This window comes from Scardinius erythrophthalmus (genome assembly GCF_964197995.2).
Source record: "Scardinius erythrophthalmus genome assembly, chromosome: 20".
Classification (NCBI taxonomy): domain Eukaryota; kingdom Metazoa; phylum Chordata; class Actinopteri; order Cypriniformes; family Leuciscidae; genus Scardinius; species Scardinius erythrophthalmus.
This window is the reverse complement of record NC_138240.1, coordinates 18126489-18145028: the sequence shown is the minus strand read 5'-3', so window position 1 is coordinate 18145028 and position 18540 is coordinate 18126489. Positions and strand designations below refer to the sequence as shown.

General features: G+C 38.0%; 1 protein-coding gene across 1 annotated transcript; it reads right to left on the bottom strand.

Moving 5' to 3' along the window:
- Window positions 1-391: 391 nt before the first annotated feature.
- On the bottom strand, window positions 392-14053 carry syn1 (synapsin I; the record flags this gene model as incomplete). Its single annotated transcript, XM_081348496.1, has 13 exons — window positions 392-533; window positions 2024-2603; window positions 3960-4032; window positions 5372-5503; window positions 5607-5709; window positions 8791-8865; window positions 8976-9118; window positions 9292-9354; window positions 10477-10566; window positions 11064-11220; window positions 11630-11721; window positions 12471-12528; window positions 13746-14053. 13 exons carry the CDS (start codon window positions 14051-14053, stop codon window positions 392-394), a joined length of 2016 nt encoding a protein of 671 aa, XP_081204622.1.
- Between the last annotated feature and the right edge of the window lie 4487 nt (window positions 14054-18540).

The window sequence follows — 18540 nt, the reverse complement described above, 5'->3', positions numbered from 1 at the left end:
GTGTGTGTGTGTGTGTGTGTGTGTGTGTGTTTTCACACCTCCCTCCATCAGTTGGTCTTAAAAAAACTGGGAATGTGTCTAAAGAATTCAGTTATGTTAAAAGATTTAACTGCAATAATGATATCTCACTTCATATTGCAATCTTTAGAAGTGCAGGCAGTGTTTTATCAATGTCGCATTGCAAATTGGCGTGCACAGATCTGATGTGCACCGCAAAGTGCGATATAATTGGTCCTTTCTGTTTATTTTGACGAGTGTCGGTGTTTGTGTGTTTTTCAGAAAGACTGTGTAACCTCTCTGTCTGTGTAAGTGTTTGTGTGTGTGTGTGTGTGTGTGTGTGTGTGTGTGTGTGTGTGTGTGTGTGTGTGTGTGTATGTGTGTGTGTGTGTGTTTATTCCACGGAGAAGAGGCTTGCAAAGGATTTCCGAAGGTTGCGGATGGTCTCAGCCTTGGCTTCGTCCTGACTAGGACTTTGGTGCTGGGCGGCCGGCGTTTCTGGAATGTTGAATGTATTGGTAAGAGACTGGGATTTGCTACAAAGAGAAGAAGTGGCAATAAAGGAGAGGAAGAGGCTATTAAAGTCATGCAGCAAACCCATGGAGATGGCTTTATAGAGGTATGGCAGAGAAAAAAAATAAGCTGTGAGAGAAAGAGAGAGAATGAAATTCATGTGCTTTCTTTTGTCATTCATTTAAGCAATCATGACTCCAGTGCAATGTACATCAGCCCTGGGACTTGTGGGAAATGGCATCTATGGCCACTATTCCTAAATGAAGAACCAGGTGCAGAGGCATCTCAGTAATATAACATTTTGGAAGAACCTGCATTATATTGTATAGTCACCTTAGAACTTAATTGAGGAATAGTGGGAATAAGATGATCACATTCATACTTGCTAACAACTGCTTGACAGTGAAAATAGATCGAATGCACATTTTCAATCAGAAAAAATGCAATTTCCACAATCAATGCATGAATGGTTTGGGTGTAAGACTGAAGGAAGCCATCTTTGTTGGCATGCACAATACCAGATCATCTAGAGTGCATACTTCTGTATCTCCATTGTTTTAATTATGCGTCTGCCTATATGTATAAGCCACATTCATCATTATTGTCAAATGTCATTATTGTCATCACCATTATCAAAATCTGAATATTTAAAGTCATCATAGTATGCTTTGCAAAATCTGTTCAGGAGCTTTTGGATGTGTTTATCCATTCATGTAATGCTCATCTGAGTCACAAACTTGACAGTAGCCATACACTTATAGCTGAAATATGGAATATATACCATAATTATTCGATTTTTTTTTTTTTAAATAGCTTTGGCTAAATAAACAAAGCTAATTATATAAATAATATTCAGGATGTGTGAATTAGTTAAAACTACAAGGGACACTGTAAATGGCTGGCAAGTCTAGGAAGGGCCCATCAGATCAATAATCTCCACCCAGTGTCTTTATATAGACAATAAACAGATAAATAACATCTGAATCCTAGTGTAGATCTGTGACATCACTGTGTAAAAATATTGTTTTCTGACCAATCAAATATGCAAGTCTGTATTCATGCCCAATCCAGATATGTACTATTTTTTCTTTTTTTTAAAGTGTAATTTCTAGACCTGGTAAAGTCGTAAAGGCCCATGGGCATCTTTACAAAGAATACACATTTCTCTAGTAATGTCAAGCTTTAAAACATTTTATTGGGTAGAAATTTTTGGAGGGGGCCTTTTATTGTTGTAGACAATGGGGGGGGCAAACAGGTTTAGAACCACTGCTTTACCCTAATTCAAACAGTTATTGTCAGTCATGCCATCAGTACAATGAACTTGTCGTGCGATTTCCGAATCTTATGACGTAGCAAAAGAGAATGGCTACCATCTGGTGTAGTCACTTGCATGAGTGATGAAACATCATCAATAAATGGAGAAACATGTCCAGATTCTTATGAACTTTCACATCCAGTCAAATTAAATATACAAACTTCAAGCAAATATGACAGAGGACAAAAAACATCTTACTTAAGCTGCGGTGATCCACTCAGGGCCGGGTGATCAGGACTTGGTTTCTGTGGAGGTTGGGGTTTCTGCTGCAAGGGAGGTCGTGTGCCTCCTGGGCCTCCCTGGCCCTGTGAAGTAGGCCGAGGCTGCTGAGTGGTAGGGGGGCGAGGACCGCCCTGTTGCGGAGCTGTTTGTGGGGCGTCCTGGGTTGGCTGCGGCCCACCCTGGGTAGGCTGCCTGGTTGGCTGGCCTTGTCTTGGCTGCTGTGGCCTCTGTTGGGGCTGACCAGCTGGCTTGGGTCCCTGGCCACCAGTTTGAGGCCTCTGTGGCTGCTGTTGGGGACCGCCTTGCTGGGGCCTCTGTGACTGAGGAGAGCCACCCGAGCTACGTTGTGCAGGCCTCTGCTGACCTGCGGACCCTTGACTGGCTTGTCGCTGTGGGGGCTGATTGGGCCGGGTTTGCTGAGCAGGGGGGTTCTGAGCATTAGGGCTGGTCACAGACTGGGTTTGGGCAGGGGGCTGGCCCTGAGGAGAGGGCCGCTGCTGCGGTGGGGCTCCTTGACGGGCAGGAGTAGCGCTAACAGCTGCTTGTTGTGGACCTCCTAAAAACAGAGCTCATTTTTACAGAGTAAACATGGTTGGAATATCCACCTTATTTTGCCATACGGAAATAAGCATACATTTTCTTTAAATGAGCGAGACTTCCCGTTCAAGACATTTATAATGTTACAAAAGATTTCTGTTTCAAATAAATGCTGTTCTTTTAGACTTTCTATTCAGCAAAGAATCTTGTAAAAATCTAGCACAGGTTTCCTCAAAACTATTAAGCAGCACAAAATGTTTCAACATTTGTTACTTCTGATTCATTAGTTTTTAATATTTGAGAATTCTGAGTTATTGGCCACTATAGGTACATAACTAGGTTTGCAGTTTTTCTGTTTTTGAAAGGTAAACCAATTGGAACCAGCAGACAACTATTAAAATATACAATTTTCAGAGACCTACTTATATTTAGAAATATCTGTCTTCATTTCTTTACCCTGTCATTCCAAACCTGTATGACCTTGTTCTGTCTGCTGAATGTCTAAAGTGTATTGTGATTTGTACCATAAAGGCCTGTTCACACTAAAGGAATCTTGTCATGAAAATTTAGTGTGATAAACATTTAAATTTGAATCAATGGCTGTTAATGCATCTGTTCAGACCGGCACAAACATCTGCAATGCCATCAGTGAGACCATTTTTTTATGGAAAGGTTACCCTAAATTAGCCAACCAATTTTGTGATTTTGGTCAGATTTGGTCTCATGCCATTAGCCGATTATGGTACATAAAACTATGACTATAAGTATTTTGATGAAAAAATAGTAAAATGAATAGTATAGATTAATATACTGAGCAGCTCTCGTCTTTTGGTGTTGCTTGATAAATGCCATGTAATACAAAAATAGAATTGTTTAAGTTTGCATGTAATAAAAATTATCTATCAAAAAAACTATTTACTTTATTGCTGCATATTACTTGTCTTGGTGCACAATTAATTAAATTAAGTTTGTCTTCATAATCTTTAGTAAAGATCTGAGTAAATTCTTAATTTGAAAATGCAAATGAGATTTGAAAGCTTTGGGGAAGGTGGAGTAAATAATAACTTATATTTTAATTTATCCCCCTATAAAGCTATTGTATGGCTTCATAAGACTTATAAGTTGATACATATACCCTATAAGTTAAGGTGCACTAGTTGTGACCTTTTTGGAGATTTGCTGTAAAAATCCACTTTCATATTATGTAAAACTGCAGCATAAACATTCTTCAGGATTTCTCCTTATATGTTTAACGCAAGAAAGAAAGTCATACAGGTTTGGAACGACACAAAGGTAAGTCAATGACTGAATTTTCATTTTTGGTAAACTGTCTCTGTAAGGTTGGCTTCATTATTGCAATATTGTAATCCCTTACCCTGTGGAGGAGGGCGCTGTTGTGACTGTGGGACGTTAGACTGAGGGACAGGTTGAGGTGAAACAGCCGGGCCCTAGAATATAAAACAGACATAGGGAGGGATATAGAGTATATAAGATATCACCATTCAAAACACACAGAAACAGAATGCTGGCCTCCATGAGTTTTCAGTGCAAGTTTTTGTATTTTTAGGAACACGTTTAGCCACTTTTATTAAAAAAAAGTGAATGTTCTGTCACAAATAAGACCTTTAAAAAGCTGTAATGTCAAAATTTGCTGAACATCATTCTCAAAAACATAAATAAATGGCTGATGTAGACAAAACATGCAGTCATTAATCTTGAGGCAATCAGTTTAGCACAAATGTGGAGGGAATTAAGTAATTTGACGCAGAGCGGTGATGAGAGATGTTGTTTGAGTCCCTAGCTTATGCATTAAAAGCATTTCTCACTCTTATTCTCTCCCATCTGTGTGACTATGAATCACTGCAATCACGGCTTTGGGGATAATGGAGAAAAGCAGTCTCTGCACTGCAATCTAAATTGACAATTATAATGACTGGTGTGTGGAAACTACACCATTTTAATGTATTATTCAGCAGAATAGCACTGCTTTATACCGCATAACCAAAAATTAAAGCTTTTGTATGCATGTTTTAGGTCTATATGCTATCAGGCGATAATATTCTAATAGCAACCACATTCTAACCACGTAACTCATTAAAATTTAGTCTTTGATTTTGTATAGAGCAGAGCTTTTTCAAAATCTCACATGAGAATTAATTTTCACATGAAAAAAAAAAATATTCCATTTCACACAAATGATGATTACAGGGGCATGATTATTCATTAATAAATGCTTATTTTCTCACAGTACCTTGCACAACAATATGTTATGACATAAAAATACTTTTACTATAGTGCATTATTTGTAAACTAATTTGATGTTTTCATCGCATAACCAGCTCCATATGTATGGCTTTTCTGATGTAGTAAACTTGAGTTATGATAAAAGAGCTGAAAGACGTGTTGAAGCAAGCTAAAATAGCATGGTTGCATATTTTTTATCTCACATTTGCTTTATAGACTATGGGCTAGGTTTATGGTAGGGTTCAAATAGGTGCCATGTTATTTTCAAAGGCATTAAAACAATAACTTTTAGCACCGCTCACCGGATATTTCATTTCCGAACTGCCACATTACGTACAACAACCAATGTAATAACGTTACCAGATTCACGTTCACCCGTTTTGGATAAAACTGAACTCGCTTTTAGCACCACTCACTGGACATTTCACATTGAGAGTGTCACGAACCGTGCAAGAAGCAACTTAATATTTTGAAGAAATGTTTTTTTTTCCATTGAGCCTGGGCTGAGAATATATGTGAATGTTTTGAAGCAAGTGTGTTAACCTGAGAATGGACTGGAGTTGGAGATGAAGTGTGTAGCATGGTCTGGTTCATTTTAGCCACAACAAGATCAGCCATCAGAGCCCGGTCCTCATCCTGCTGGTCTCCTATGAGAGGCATTGAGCAGCCCACCACCTGATAGACACACACACATACACACACACACATCATTTGCCTGAGGCACTAAGGGTATTTCATAGTTATTTTGAAAGCTGCCTGTTTTTGCAGATGTTATTACCTCTATGATGTAATCTCGACCATCTTTACCATGCAATGCTTCTACAGCGCATATATCAAGACCCCCGAAAACCTCAGAGCATACGTCCACCCACATACGATACCTACAAGGAAAAAAGTGCAAATGATGACCTTGTGCATTCCACTAAAAGCATCCACCCACTGACAACACACTGCCCAGAGTAAACAAGGGATTTGGGATTACTGCAGGGCAAGACATTAATATTTGGCTTGGTAACATCGACTGTTTTGATTGAAAAGCCTCTTACAGCAAACTAAACAGATTTTTGTTTGGGAAAAAAGAAAGTCAGTTTCAAGAAGAATGAGTGATTCAGTGAAAGTTTCATCATTTTTTTATGTAAATGACTTTTACAGCACTATGATAATTAGGGCTGCATGATTAATCGAAATAAAAGCAAAATCGTGATATGGCTTGTGTGATTATCAACTCGCAAAGGCACAGCCTTTAATTTTTAATTAAATAAATATATGAGCTTCGTGTTTCAGAGTGAAGCACAGCACTGTGTTCTTTTACACACAAGCAACTCATGATCTAGTGTTTTCAGTGTCTCAGAGAGGCATGGTTTGCAGTAAATGCTACTCCACACAAACGTAAAAGCTTGACAATGCATCATTTGAAAATTAAGAAATGAAGACAGCCTTAAATATTAGTATTGTATGTTATTATTTTTCTTAAATATTTTTTATTTTACAGTAAAAGTCATTTTTTTCAATTTTTTTCTAAAATAATAAAGTCATATTTATATATAATCACAAGTTTTGGCCAAATTGTGCAGCCCTGCAAACAAGCGAGGTGTAACGCTAAGGTCCAATTGAAGAAGAAGATGAAGATAGCAGAACTCATAGCGTGCTACATGAGACACAAACAATACCGGACAAACACTGAGTGAACAGGAAGAACTTATATACACAATGATGATAATTAAACACAGCTGAACCAAACTAACTAATAATGATGTGTGACCATGGAGACGGAAGACAGGCGGGAACTCAACCAAGGGAATACATGTAATGAATAACAAACTATAAGTCAATGAAAACGAAACTAAGAATGAACATAACTGAACCTAACTGTGACAGTACACGCCCCTCCGACCAGGCGCGACCTCGCGCCGTAAAAGCAGATGAGGTGAGTGAGGGATGAAGGGGGTTTGGGAGGTGGACAAAGAGGTGGTGAAGGTGTGGTGACAGTAGGTGGCGGCGGAGGAGTGGTGATGGGAATACAATTATTCCCTGGCGGCGATAGTGGTGGATGGCCCGGACTGAGAGCCTGGCAGTTACGACAACCCACGGTGGAGACGCGGGAGGGAGGCGCCAAGGACGGTGTTGACGGGACTGTCGACATCTGGGGGATGCCCCGACGGAGCCGATGGATCCCAGGGCACAGATGGAGAGCTGATGTAGTGACATCGCTGGCATCGGAGGCCTAGGCGACGTCATGGCGACGACTGTCGAAGGAGGAGCCAGAGTACTCGAGGACCGAGGTGAGTCCGAAGGGGAAGGAGGAGGAGCCCGGGAGACCCTCAAGTTCATCGCGGAGGTGGTGTGACGACTGACCAAGAGGGAGCCGCTGGGACGAGGGAACCCGGTTGAGTCGAGAGGCCGAGGGGGTCTGATGGAGCTGAAGGTGGGAGGAGCCAGGGCAGAGCCACGATTAGAGGCCGGAGGCGGATCACAGGATCCGCTCGCTCAGGCTCTGGTGGAGGTTGCTCGACCTGAGGCAAGGCATTCCAGGAGATGATGGGGCTGGAGGACTGGCTGAGAAGGTCGACAACGGAGGCTGATGGAGACTTGGAAGGGTTGAGGTAATGTATAGTCCATGCAAGTCTCTGTGCTGTTTAGAAACAGCGATGAGGGTTTAGAGGAAACTGATAAGTCACAGTCCAAACAGTCTATTGTGCTGTCTAAAAACAGAAGTGAAGAATGAAAAACGGGGTGGGATAGGTTGGGCGACGATACCTCCATATGGAAATCCATCAGATAGTCCTCAGTCACTAATTCCACTAGTATACCCTCGGCAACCGATGTTGCGGGCTCACCCCCCTGGTCAGACTCACTGTGGAACTCCTCTTCCGGGGCGATTTTTCCATGGTGAAATAGGCTCTGGGTCTGGCTGTGTTCTAGACCGGGGATAGACGCTCTACAGACACCGGATGAAGGCTTCTCTCCAGTTTAATCTGGTCGTGTCTGGGAGGTCAACAGGATGATGGTAATTTGCCACAATCCAGAACAGTGACTTCAGGGTCTCGTCGTCGTAGGGGCAAGTGAGTGAAAGACAAAAAAATCCCTCAGCAAAAACAAAAAAGCTCTGACTCATATGAGCAACAGCAGCGAACTGAGCTGCATAGTCCATTTTGGGTCTAGTATTCTGTAATGCTACGGTAACAAAAGATAACATGCGGAACAGGGTGCTACACGAGACACAAACAATACCAGACAAACACTGAGTGACCAGGAAGAACATACACACAATGATGATAATTAAACACAGCTGAACCAAACCAACTTATAATGATGGATATATTAACATATTCTTATATTAAATATGTTAATATAAGAATTAACATAACTGAACCTAACCGTGATATAGAGAGCAAACAAAGAGTTTTTTTGTTCTTAATTTTGCATTTTAAATCACAATTGTTTATTTATCATCATTTTTTCTTTTAGCCTAATAATAATACAATTCTGTTCCAAATCTTATTGAGTTGTCTTGCTGTATACATAGACAGCTGCCTACTGTATCCTAACTGAAATGGAAAATCAGTAGTGGCTTATTTGGAACACTTAACGTTGGAAGCAACTAGTGTGAAAAGCACAGGAGACACCGACGTACAATTGATTTCAATAAAGGCATGAAATAATAATGATTCATGAGTATATTATTATATGTTCAACATTTCTATTGCTTCATCCGCCATGTTGAATAAAAATGCATTGCTGCCTAAAATGAGGTATCTTACCATTTAATGTCTCATAATGCTGTCTACGGAGGCAGCTGAAGAGCTATTAGCATATGCATAATACATAATATGTTAAATTATGCAAAACATGTCATTTTTAGACAAGCAAACATCTAATAAGGTTATCTGATGTCATGTGATAGGTGCTATATAATATGCCTTGTATCATGGCAAAAAGAACATCCTTTAAGACTTGCGTACCTGTCAGACATGGCCACCTGCTCTAACATGGCTGATCCTGTGTTGGTCTTCCAGTTGCCAGATATAGATGTCCTCCTGTCCAATAACACAACAGCAAACTGTTTCAAAATCAGTTCCTATGATATTGCTAAAACCATAGATTATATCATGCCGTTGAGAACAATAATGTAGTTGTAATCTCTTACATGTATGCCTTGTAATTGTCACCGATTTTCTGGATTCGGATGTCATACTTGGCGTCGATAAAAGGTTCAGATGTGGCATATGTCTTTGTCAAAGCCACAACACTAGCAATGTCTTGGAAATCATATTGGTTGTCCACTTTGACCTGGACAGAGAATTTAAATTGCACTGATACTGTTATAACCATAAAAAGACCAAACAGGCCATACAATAATATAGATAAAAGTAGTATAAATACAATGTAATGAATGATTTTTTTATCATATATTTTAAAAATAGCATTTGGCAGGAATGTCTAGGAAAGGGTTTCAGTCATACCTTTCCCATACCAGAGTGAGCATGACCCATCTTCACTACCACAGGAAAGCCAGGTGTAGTGATCTAATGACAAGAGAGATATATGAAGCTATTTATTCTTTGAGGATGCATTAAATTGATCAAATATGCCTTATAAAGTTACATTTCTATTTCAAATTTAAATGCTGTTCTTTACAACATTCTATTCATGAAAGAATCCTGACAATAATCTATCACTGTTTCCGCAAAAATATATTTAGTAACTGTTTTCAACATTGATAATAATGAGAAATGTTTCTTGAGCAGCAAATCAGCATATTAGAATGATTTCTGAAGGATCGTGTGACACTGAAGACTGGAGTAATGATGCTTAATATTCATCTTTGCATCACAGGAATAAATTACATTTGAAAAGATATTAATGTAGAAAACAGTTGTTTTAAATTGTAATGAAATTTCACAGTTTTACTATATTTTTGGTCAAATAAATGGTGAACATAAGAATTCTTATAATTCTATCCATGCCATTACTCAACCATGTTCTTATTGCAAATGTTAATACACAATACTGGCCTGATATTTTATTATCCGACTGAATAATTTAGGAGAAAACGACACCAACATCAAGTTGGTTTACTTTGAACTGTTTATTAATGGTAGAACATGTTGTATTTGCAGTCTCAGTGCTGCTTGATAGGCATCTTCTTTATATTGCTGCAGTTGGAGAAATGCGAGAGCAAAATCTTCCTGCTCAGGCACACAATGAGCCCACAAAATTCTGCTGTGCATTATCTTAGAAAAAGGCCAGCGAGAGAGGAAAACATTCTGGCAGAGTGTGTGTCTGGGATCATTTTTGTGTAAAGATGCCTGCAGTGCAGGAATAGGAGGAGGTGGTGGCACTGCAGCAAGCCTCCCTCTCCTTTTAAACCCTGATCTATGTCTATAAGAACCATGAGATACCACACAATTATACTAGTCTGAGATTTATGAAATTTCCAGTCTAGACAGAGCTAAGTTGAGTGGAGCAATGCTGAACTGGGGCACTGAATATGAATGAGCCCTGTTTATTTTACTATTTACTGCATCCATGCACCGCTGTCCCTGCCACAGATGGGAGCTTTGTACTGGGTCCAGTGGGACCGTCTAGAGCCCTATAGCTCAGGGTTTATTGGTGAGAAGGGACAGGAACAGATGGTTAAAACTCACCATCTCCTTGTGGTTGGGGTAATAAACCTGGTCGATCAGTGGGAACTCCTCTGGACCCAACTGCTTGTGCAATCTGGACAACTGAGCGAACTGATAGATGCATGGCGACCCGCACACAGACATACATGCATACACATATAGAGACAAATATTATGCAGCAATAATTAAGGACATTCAATAGTAAAATCGTGAGGATTTTTGCAGGACCTTTCAGTTTCAGTCAAATTAACTTGATCGATTGTTAAAAATCAATCTGATTCAGGCCAATTGGCAAATTAATTATTTAATCCGATTTGTGAACCAGCTTGACTCAATTCATTGTAAATAGCAAACTAAAGAAAATGATTTATATATTTCCGACAATACAAAAGCAGTACAAAGCCAATTAACTTTTTAGAGCAGAGCATCAACTCAAGACAAATGTATATTCACTTTAGAAATTCCCAGGACTTTAGAGATTTTATTTATTTCCATAATTTTTTAATTTTCTTATGAATGGTAACGTTCAAAATACATGAATATTTCCTATTTTGGGATTTATAAGAACATCCTTCTGAGTAGTATGGACTGATGTGTGTAGTGCTCACCACCCATGGTTTGTCACAGAAGTTGTAGACAGAGTGAAGGGAATTGACACTGGGCAGACCAGCATACTGAAGTCCAATCACAATATTCCTGTGGTCGCCATTCTTGGCCATGCTGAAAGCATGCTGTCGCACCATCACAAAGTCTGGCTTGAAACACCTAAATGACCACAGAAATGTTGGTAATTATTATCAGTCAAATACTGTGATTTATGAAGGTTTCATATCTTGCATCATGATAGGCTCCAGTAATTATTCATTTCAAGAACAAAGGTGATTTTCTATCTATCTATCTATCTATCTATCTATCTATCTATCTATCTATCTATCTATCTGTACATAGTATAGTAGAATTTACAGTAAACGTAGTTTTACTTCGACTAATCATCTTGATTGCTGCTCTAAATATTCCTAACATACATTAATTGTTCTCATACATTTTTTTTTTTTTAGATTTCTATAATTGAATGCAAACTGAATTAGACAAAGTAAAACCCAGTGAATTACATGGTTTATCTGTGCAATAAAGAAAACATTCTGGAAGAGCTCTAAATAGATCTGAAACCTACTTTGTGATTTTGTTGCCATTGCGAATGGCCTCAATATCCACGCTATAGCTTCCCGTTGCGTGAGCCACCAGATTGACCTCCGAGAATTCAGCCTTGAAAATCAATGGAAATCACCAGATGGAATAAATGGATCAATGCATGTGATCAATAAAGTGCTGTTGTCAAAGCATATACACTAAAACAGCACCTGAGGCCTGTGATGGGTTGCCAGTGTGGTTCTTTTAAAACAACAAAAAGGGCTTTTTAAAGAATACCATGCATATTTCCTTGACTTTTTGACTGACATATTCAAAATTCAAAACGCAAATGTGGAATCGTTAAAAAAACTGTGTTTTCATTTTGTATCGTGTCGAATCGTTTTGTATTTCTGTCTGGTATTCCAGTATATTGGCAAAGTCTTACATAAATAATTAACAGTATTACACATAAAACTCAATAAATAAATGCAAGCAGTTGTTCAATAAAAATGTTTCTCCAAGAAGAAATTACTTTTGGTTTATTGTAAAGCTGCTAACAAAATCCGTCACATCCATGACTAATTATTTAAAAGGATATTATTCATTGACAGAACAGATTAATTTTCTTTTATCCTCCTCAAGAATAGATTAGATCTTGCATTTCATCACTAGGGACAGGTTTGATATATTTTCCTATCCCATTTCAAAAACAAACAAATGCCACTGAAGAAATGACAAAGGCCCTGTAAATGCAATTTCCTCTCAGATTGATGACAATAATCTTTAGCCAGTTAATGTGTTTGGGCAACATCTAATTTATTACACAAGCACATTGTTGAGTTGTACTGCTCCGATAGTTTCGAAGAATTAAAAAAACTCCCCACCTGTTCTACTTTGATGTCAAATTCTCCATGAACCTTCTTCCCTCTGAACACCTTTGCCCTGTAGGAAGAAATATATATATATAAAAAATAACATATCTGTACTATTGTGAGTCATAGTTAACAAAAACACTTAAACTGTGTCCAAACTGGATTATGCAACAGTGAAATGGTGTGAAAATTATGTATTTCAAACATTTATTAAGCATGAATTCTTTGAGAAGGGGAGACTGAGGGGGTTTGTTTCAAAAACTGTTTTTTTGCCAAGACGTCTCAAACTATCATATTTCTATAGTTATATGCTACTATTATACTTTTTTTAACTTTTTTACTTTTTTTATTATTGTCCTGTAAATCCTATATGTTTATACACAGAGACATACAATTTCACATCACATTCCATACAACTAAATAAATAAATAGATGGATGGATGGAAATGTTGTTTCCACTAAAAAGTTTCTAAAATGCATATGAAATTAAGTTTTTGATGATGTTGTTTTTATTATGCTAGTAAATGTGTCACTAGCCCCCACAGGGAAACAGTGAGAGAAACATCACACACATTTAAATTGTAAAGACACTTGAGGCACCATGTGAGGTTCTTTAGACGAGAAGAAACCTCTCGAGAACCTCCAGGCATCCTTGCAAAAAAGGACAGTTCTCTGAGGAACCCATAAGTTCTTACAAGAACCCTAAAGACTGACTGGCAATCCATTAACCTCATTATAAAGGATAGGCTGACACTTGACATATATATTTCTTGAAAATATATTTAGTTCCTTGAGTATAAAACAAGACATTTGATCCACCCTGGCAAGAGTTCCTAGAAGTTCTCCAAATGGTTTTAATATGTGATAACTCCAAAAGTGCCTCAATTACCTTTCCTTGTCATTTTGTCAGACTTTGTGATGACATTACTTTTTTTCACAAGCAGAGCCAGACTACTTTGAAACCCAACAACACAAGACCTTTTAATCTGGACTCAACAGCTAATGAAATCTCACTGCTTCTCCATTAACTGTCCCAGGCTGAATAGTGTAATGCGCACAAACGCACGCGCGGGCACACCCACAACTACACGGGCGCGCGTGCCAGAAAGGCCCATAGACTAATGAGTCACGACATTTGGATAGTGACTCCTTTTGGCCTGTATTAGCACGAGCTACACCTCAGGTGCGAGTATGAAACACACACCTCTGATACTCTCAAATAATCTGTTCATAAACTCCAAGCCATTACGTCGTATTCAAAACGCTGTGATTTCCTTAGGATCTTACCAGTCTGTCTGCTGGTCATCAATGACCAGGAGGATCTTGGCGTTGCTCGAGCCGATTCCTCTCTCGGTGGCCTCGTTAAAGGTGGCGGCAGCGGCGGCGGTGGTCTGTTTGACGGCGTTGGAAATGGAGGAAAAGAAGCCGGCGCCCGTAGACTGGCTGGGGGGTTGACGCCTCTCTTGAGAGCCGGGCGAGAGCTCCGGGGCTGGGCTCTGCTGCGGCGGATCTGGCCGCTGTAGATCGCCCATGTAGCCATTGGGCAAGTTGGACATGAAATTACTGTCCGAGAGTCGACGTCGCAGGTAATTCATGTTGAATATGAAAAGGGATGCGACGGTAAATTACCTGCCTGTAGGTTCTGCACGGCTAAAAAAAAAAAAAAAAAAAAAAAAAAAAATCCAAGACGAATGGAAACCCGATTCACTATCTGATATCTAGGATTGTTTGAGTTTAAAACGAGACGCAAAAACGAGGCGATACGCAATTCTTCAGGGTGCACCTCAAAGCAAAGGTCGTGCTTCTCGCATGCAGAGCAGCACTGCAACAAATGAAAGATATCAAATCAACGCCTTATTGAGATGACAATTAAATATGCATTTAACGTAATCATTGTGTTTGATTGACTTACATCACTGAGAAGCTTGTTCAACAATTGGCATTACGATATCAAGCTCCTTCCATTTATGTTGATGATGTTTGGATCCTAATCCACGGGCGTGGAGAAAAACAATCCTAACGAAGAGGCACTTGTTCAAAGTGTGCTCGCTCGGTGAAGGTAGTAATCTCGTCATATATGAAACTCGGTGAGGCAAAATCTCCGGCCAGATTCTCTATGATACGGTTGGGGCTTTGGAGGATGCAGGGATTGCATCACTCGTGCCATCCAATCCTTGTAATCCGCCCAGTGTTTTCCCCTCGTCGTTTTTTTCAGACCCATCACCGGTTTCTCCCGTTGCGCACGTTCTTTACGCACAGGACAGGTCCGGGATGTAATTGTTTAGATGCGTATGATGAATGGGAAGGAAAGACGATTTTGGCATGTGCTTGTGTTCATTTTAAAGAAGAGAGAGACATCGATTGAACATCATTGGCAGTGTGTGATGCTGCCTAGCGATTAAACAGCTTGTAACAAAAAGGATGTAGGTTTAAACTCTGCAGGTGGCGATCCTTGAACTGTCACCATGGTGCCCTTGAGCAACACACCTAAACCTGAGTTGTTCCCTCAGGACTGTCTTTGTACATTATAGGGTGCTGCAAGAACAACCTCAGACAATTGATTATAGGACTGTTCGTCTTGAATATATAGTACAAAAATTAACTTGCAAATAATGTAGTTAAAGAATGATGTTGGGAAATTTTCTTTTTTTTTAATCAAGGGCACATTTTGCACCTTGAAATTGATTTTAAGGGATACTTAGAATAGAATACATAAAAGGTTACATAAAAACTGGGGAATTCAATTCAGTTCAGGGCGTTTTGTCTCTACTCTGTAAACATTTTAGGTATTTTTGTCACTTTCTGTTGCATTTTTTATCTTAACCCTGGTTCATTTCTGATCCTGATGCCAACTTATTATTTAATATCTGGATACTCAATGGAAACATTTGAAAAATCAATAATAAATGTATAAATTATTGTTTAAAGGTATTTTTTTTTAAATATTATACTATAATTGTATAGTTTTGCATATTATGATGATTTTTTATTTATTTATTTAATTGTAGACTTTTCAAAATGCAATTTTCATCTTCATTTCATTTCAAAGCAAAGATGGGTTTCAGTACTCTGGACAGTTCTTGAGGAAATACTCCTTCCTGTATGTAATTTCAGCACCATGGAGAGTGAATCCATATGTTCTTAAAGGGATAGTTCACCCAGAAATGAAAATTCTGTCAGTAATTACTCACCCCTTATGCTTTCGTTCATCTTCGGAACACAAATTAAGATATTTTTGATGAAATCTGAGAGCCGGATCACTCCTCCATAGGCTTCTATGTGATCGAAACTTGCCAGCCCAGATAAGTTATTAAAGACATCGTTTAAATAGTCCAAGTGACTACAGTGGCCCAACCACAAGTCGTTATTTTTGTTGTTTTTTGCGCACAAAAAGTATTCTCGTCGCTTGATAAACTTATGGTTGAGCCACTGCAGTCACTTGGACTATTTTAACGATGTCTTTACTAACTTTCTGGGTTTGCAAGTTTCGATCCCATAGAAGCCTATGGAGGAGTGATCCAGCTCTCAGATTACATCAAAAATATCTTAATTTGTGTTCCGAAGATGAACGAAAGCCTTACGGGGTTGGAACAACATGAGGGTGAGTGATTACTGACAGAATTTGAATTTTTGGGTGAACTAACCCTTAATTGTTGCTGTTAATAAGAGAGACCGGGGATAGTTGTCACACTTTTTTCTCCAGGGAATATTTCATTTTGAAAGTAAATTTCTGTATAGTCACAAGAGGGTATGAAATAAAATTTTAATCTATTTTACAGTCCGTGTGACAAGTAGACTGACTTTCAAATGGAAAACCTACGGGTGACGTCACAGACACTACATCCATATTTTTTTTAATTGTCATGGTCCCCACCCTACTTTTTTTCTTTTCTTTTGTGATTATCCATTACACTTGGATGAACGTTAAAATAAGTGAGAAAATATCTGCTGTTTCATCATGACTTAAAAGTAAAAAAGTAAAAAAAAATCATTATATTCTGGTCATTGACCATTGGTCATTAAAATGTATTTAACAAACTATTTTGTAGAAACATGCACCAAGTGAAATTAAGTGAACAAAGAAATATTGAAAGAGCAAAACTCTAAAAGATAAAAAAAATCAAATTTTGGCCAACTGATCATAAATGTAACATATCTGTAAAAAAAAAAAAAAAAATAGTTGCTGCCTAAAGTGTTTAAGTACAATCAACTTGAATGTTTAAGTCATTTCAATCTAAATTACATTAAAGTGACTTTAGTTGAATTAGTTGAATCTTGTATAACATAAAACTGTTGAAATTGCTTAACTTATTTTGTTTAGTGCAATGTAAAAACATATGTTGTCATAACGTATTGATCATATTTTTTACAGTGATAGTATTCACAAACATTCTCTTTTTAGACTGTGTTGAATGAAGCGTTTGCATCAAACCTGCAATATCACTTCCAGCGAAAACAATCATTTGTGTAAATAATTGGATGCTTGACTCAAAAGTTAATGAAACACAGTCAGTGTGACAAGTAAACTGACTTTCAAATGGAGAAACATAATGTTTACAGGCTCCACCAATTGCAACACAATACATTAACAACACATTTACTGCCTTTGTATTCATGTGATTCTAAAAGGTCTGTGTACTCCATTTATATTTCCACCATTTCGTATTCATACATTTTGTCACTTGGCCATCTATGGCCATGTCTGATTGATAATGAAAAAGGACCTTGAATAGACACACTGACCCTTTAAACAAAGCACTGTTTACATGCTTTACTTGAGTGGTGAATCAGTTACACCCACATTAGCACAAAATGGAGGTGTGGGCAGCAGCAGACACCTTCAGGCGCACAATGCAATCTGAGATGTGACTTTACGAGAGCAATTTTACAGGAGGACTGCAGTCTAAGGTCTTTCACCCTCCCATCTGATCAAGCTCTATGTCTGCAATGAAGGAAAATTAGTTTACTGTTTTGTTTTTTTCCACACATTATGGCCAAATCCAAACTATAACAAATGAATAGAGGGAAAATCTCTTAAAATATTTAAACCATTTAATACTCATCTGCTGTTTCTTTTAAAAACTAAAACCACATTTTAGCCTTAACATCTAAATTGACCCCAAACATACATTAAGCAACCTTGCTATATTGGATACCAGTCACATTTCTGAAAAAAAAAATGTTTACACATGCTTTTGTAAAGGTAAAATAAGAGTTTAATTTTTAAAGTACAAAATAATATGTAATTATATAATTGTTTGTAGTTACTACTGGTACAAACAATTATATAAAACATACAAAAACTATTTTATATATTTGGCACATGCTACTGCCTACCGTTCAAAGGTTTTGGATTGTTAAGATTTTTTTTAAATATTTTTGAAAGAAGTCTCTTGCTTAAAGCTGCATTTATTTGTCAAAAAATACAGTAAAAAAGCAGCATTTGGAAATCAGTTTGAACTAATAATTTTTAAAAGCTGAAAAGCAAAGCTGATTTTTTTTCTTCAGTGTCATATGATCCTTCAGAAATCATTCTAATATGCCAATTTGCTGCTAAATAAAAATTTCATATGTGACCCTGGACCGCAAAACCAGTCACATGGGTCAATTTTTGGAAATTGAGATTTATACATCATCTGAAAGCTGAATAAATAAGCTTTCCATTGATGTATGGTTTGTTAGGATGTGACAATATTTGGTCGAGATACAACTATTGAAAATCTGGAATCTGAGGGTGCAAAAAAAATTGAAACATTGAGAAAATCGCCTTTAAAGTTGTCCATTTATGTTCGCGATTGTGCTGCATTCACTCACAAAAATAAATGTTTTATATATTTACGGTAGGAAATTTACAAAATATGTTCATGGAACATGATCTTTACTTAATATCCTAATGATTTTTGGCATAAAAGAAAAATCGATCATTTTGACCCATACAATGTATGTTGGCTATTGCCACAAATATACCCGTGCGACATGTGACTGGTTTTGTGATCCAGGGTCACATATTATTATCAATGTTGAAAACAGTTGTGCTGCTTAATATTTTAAAGAACTGAATTTATTTGAAATATAAATATTT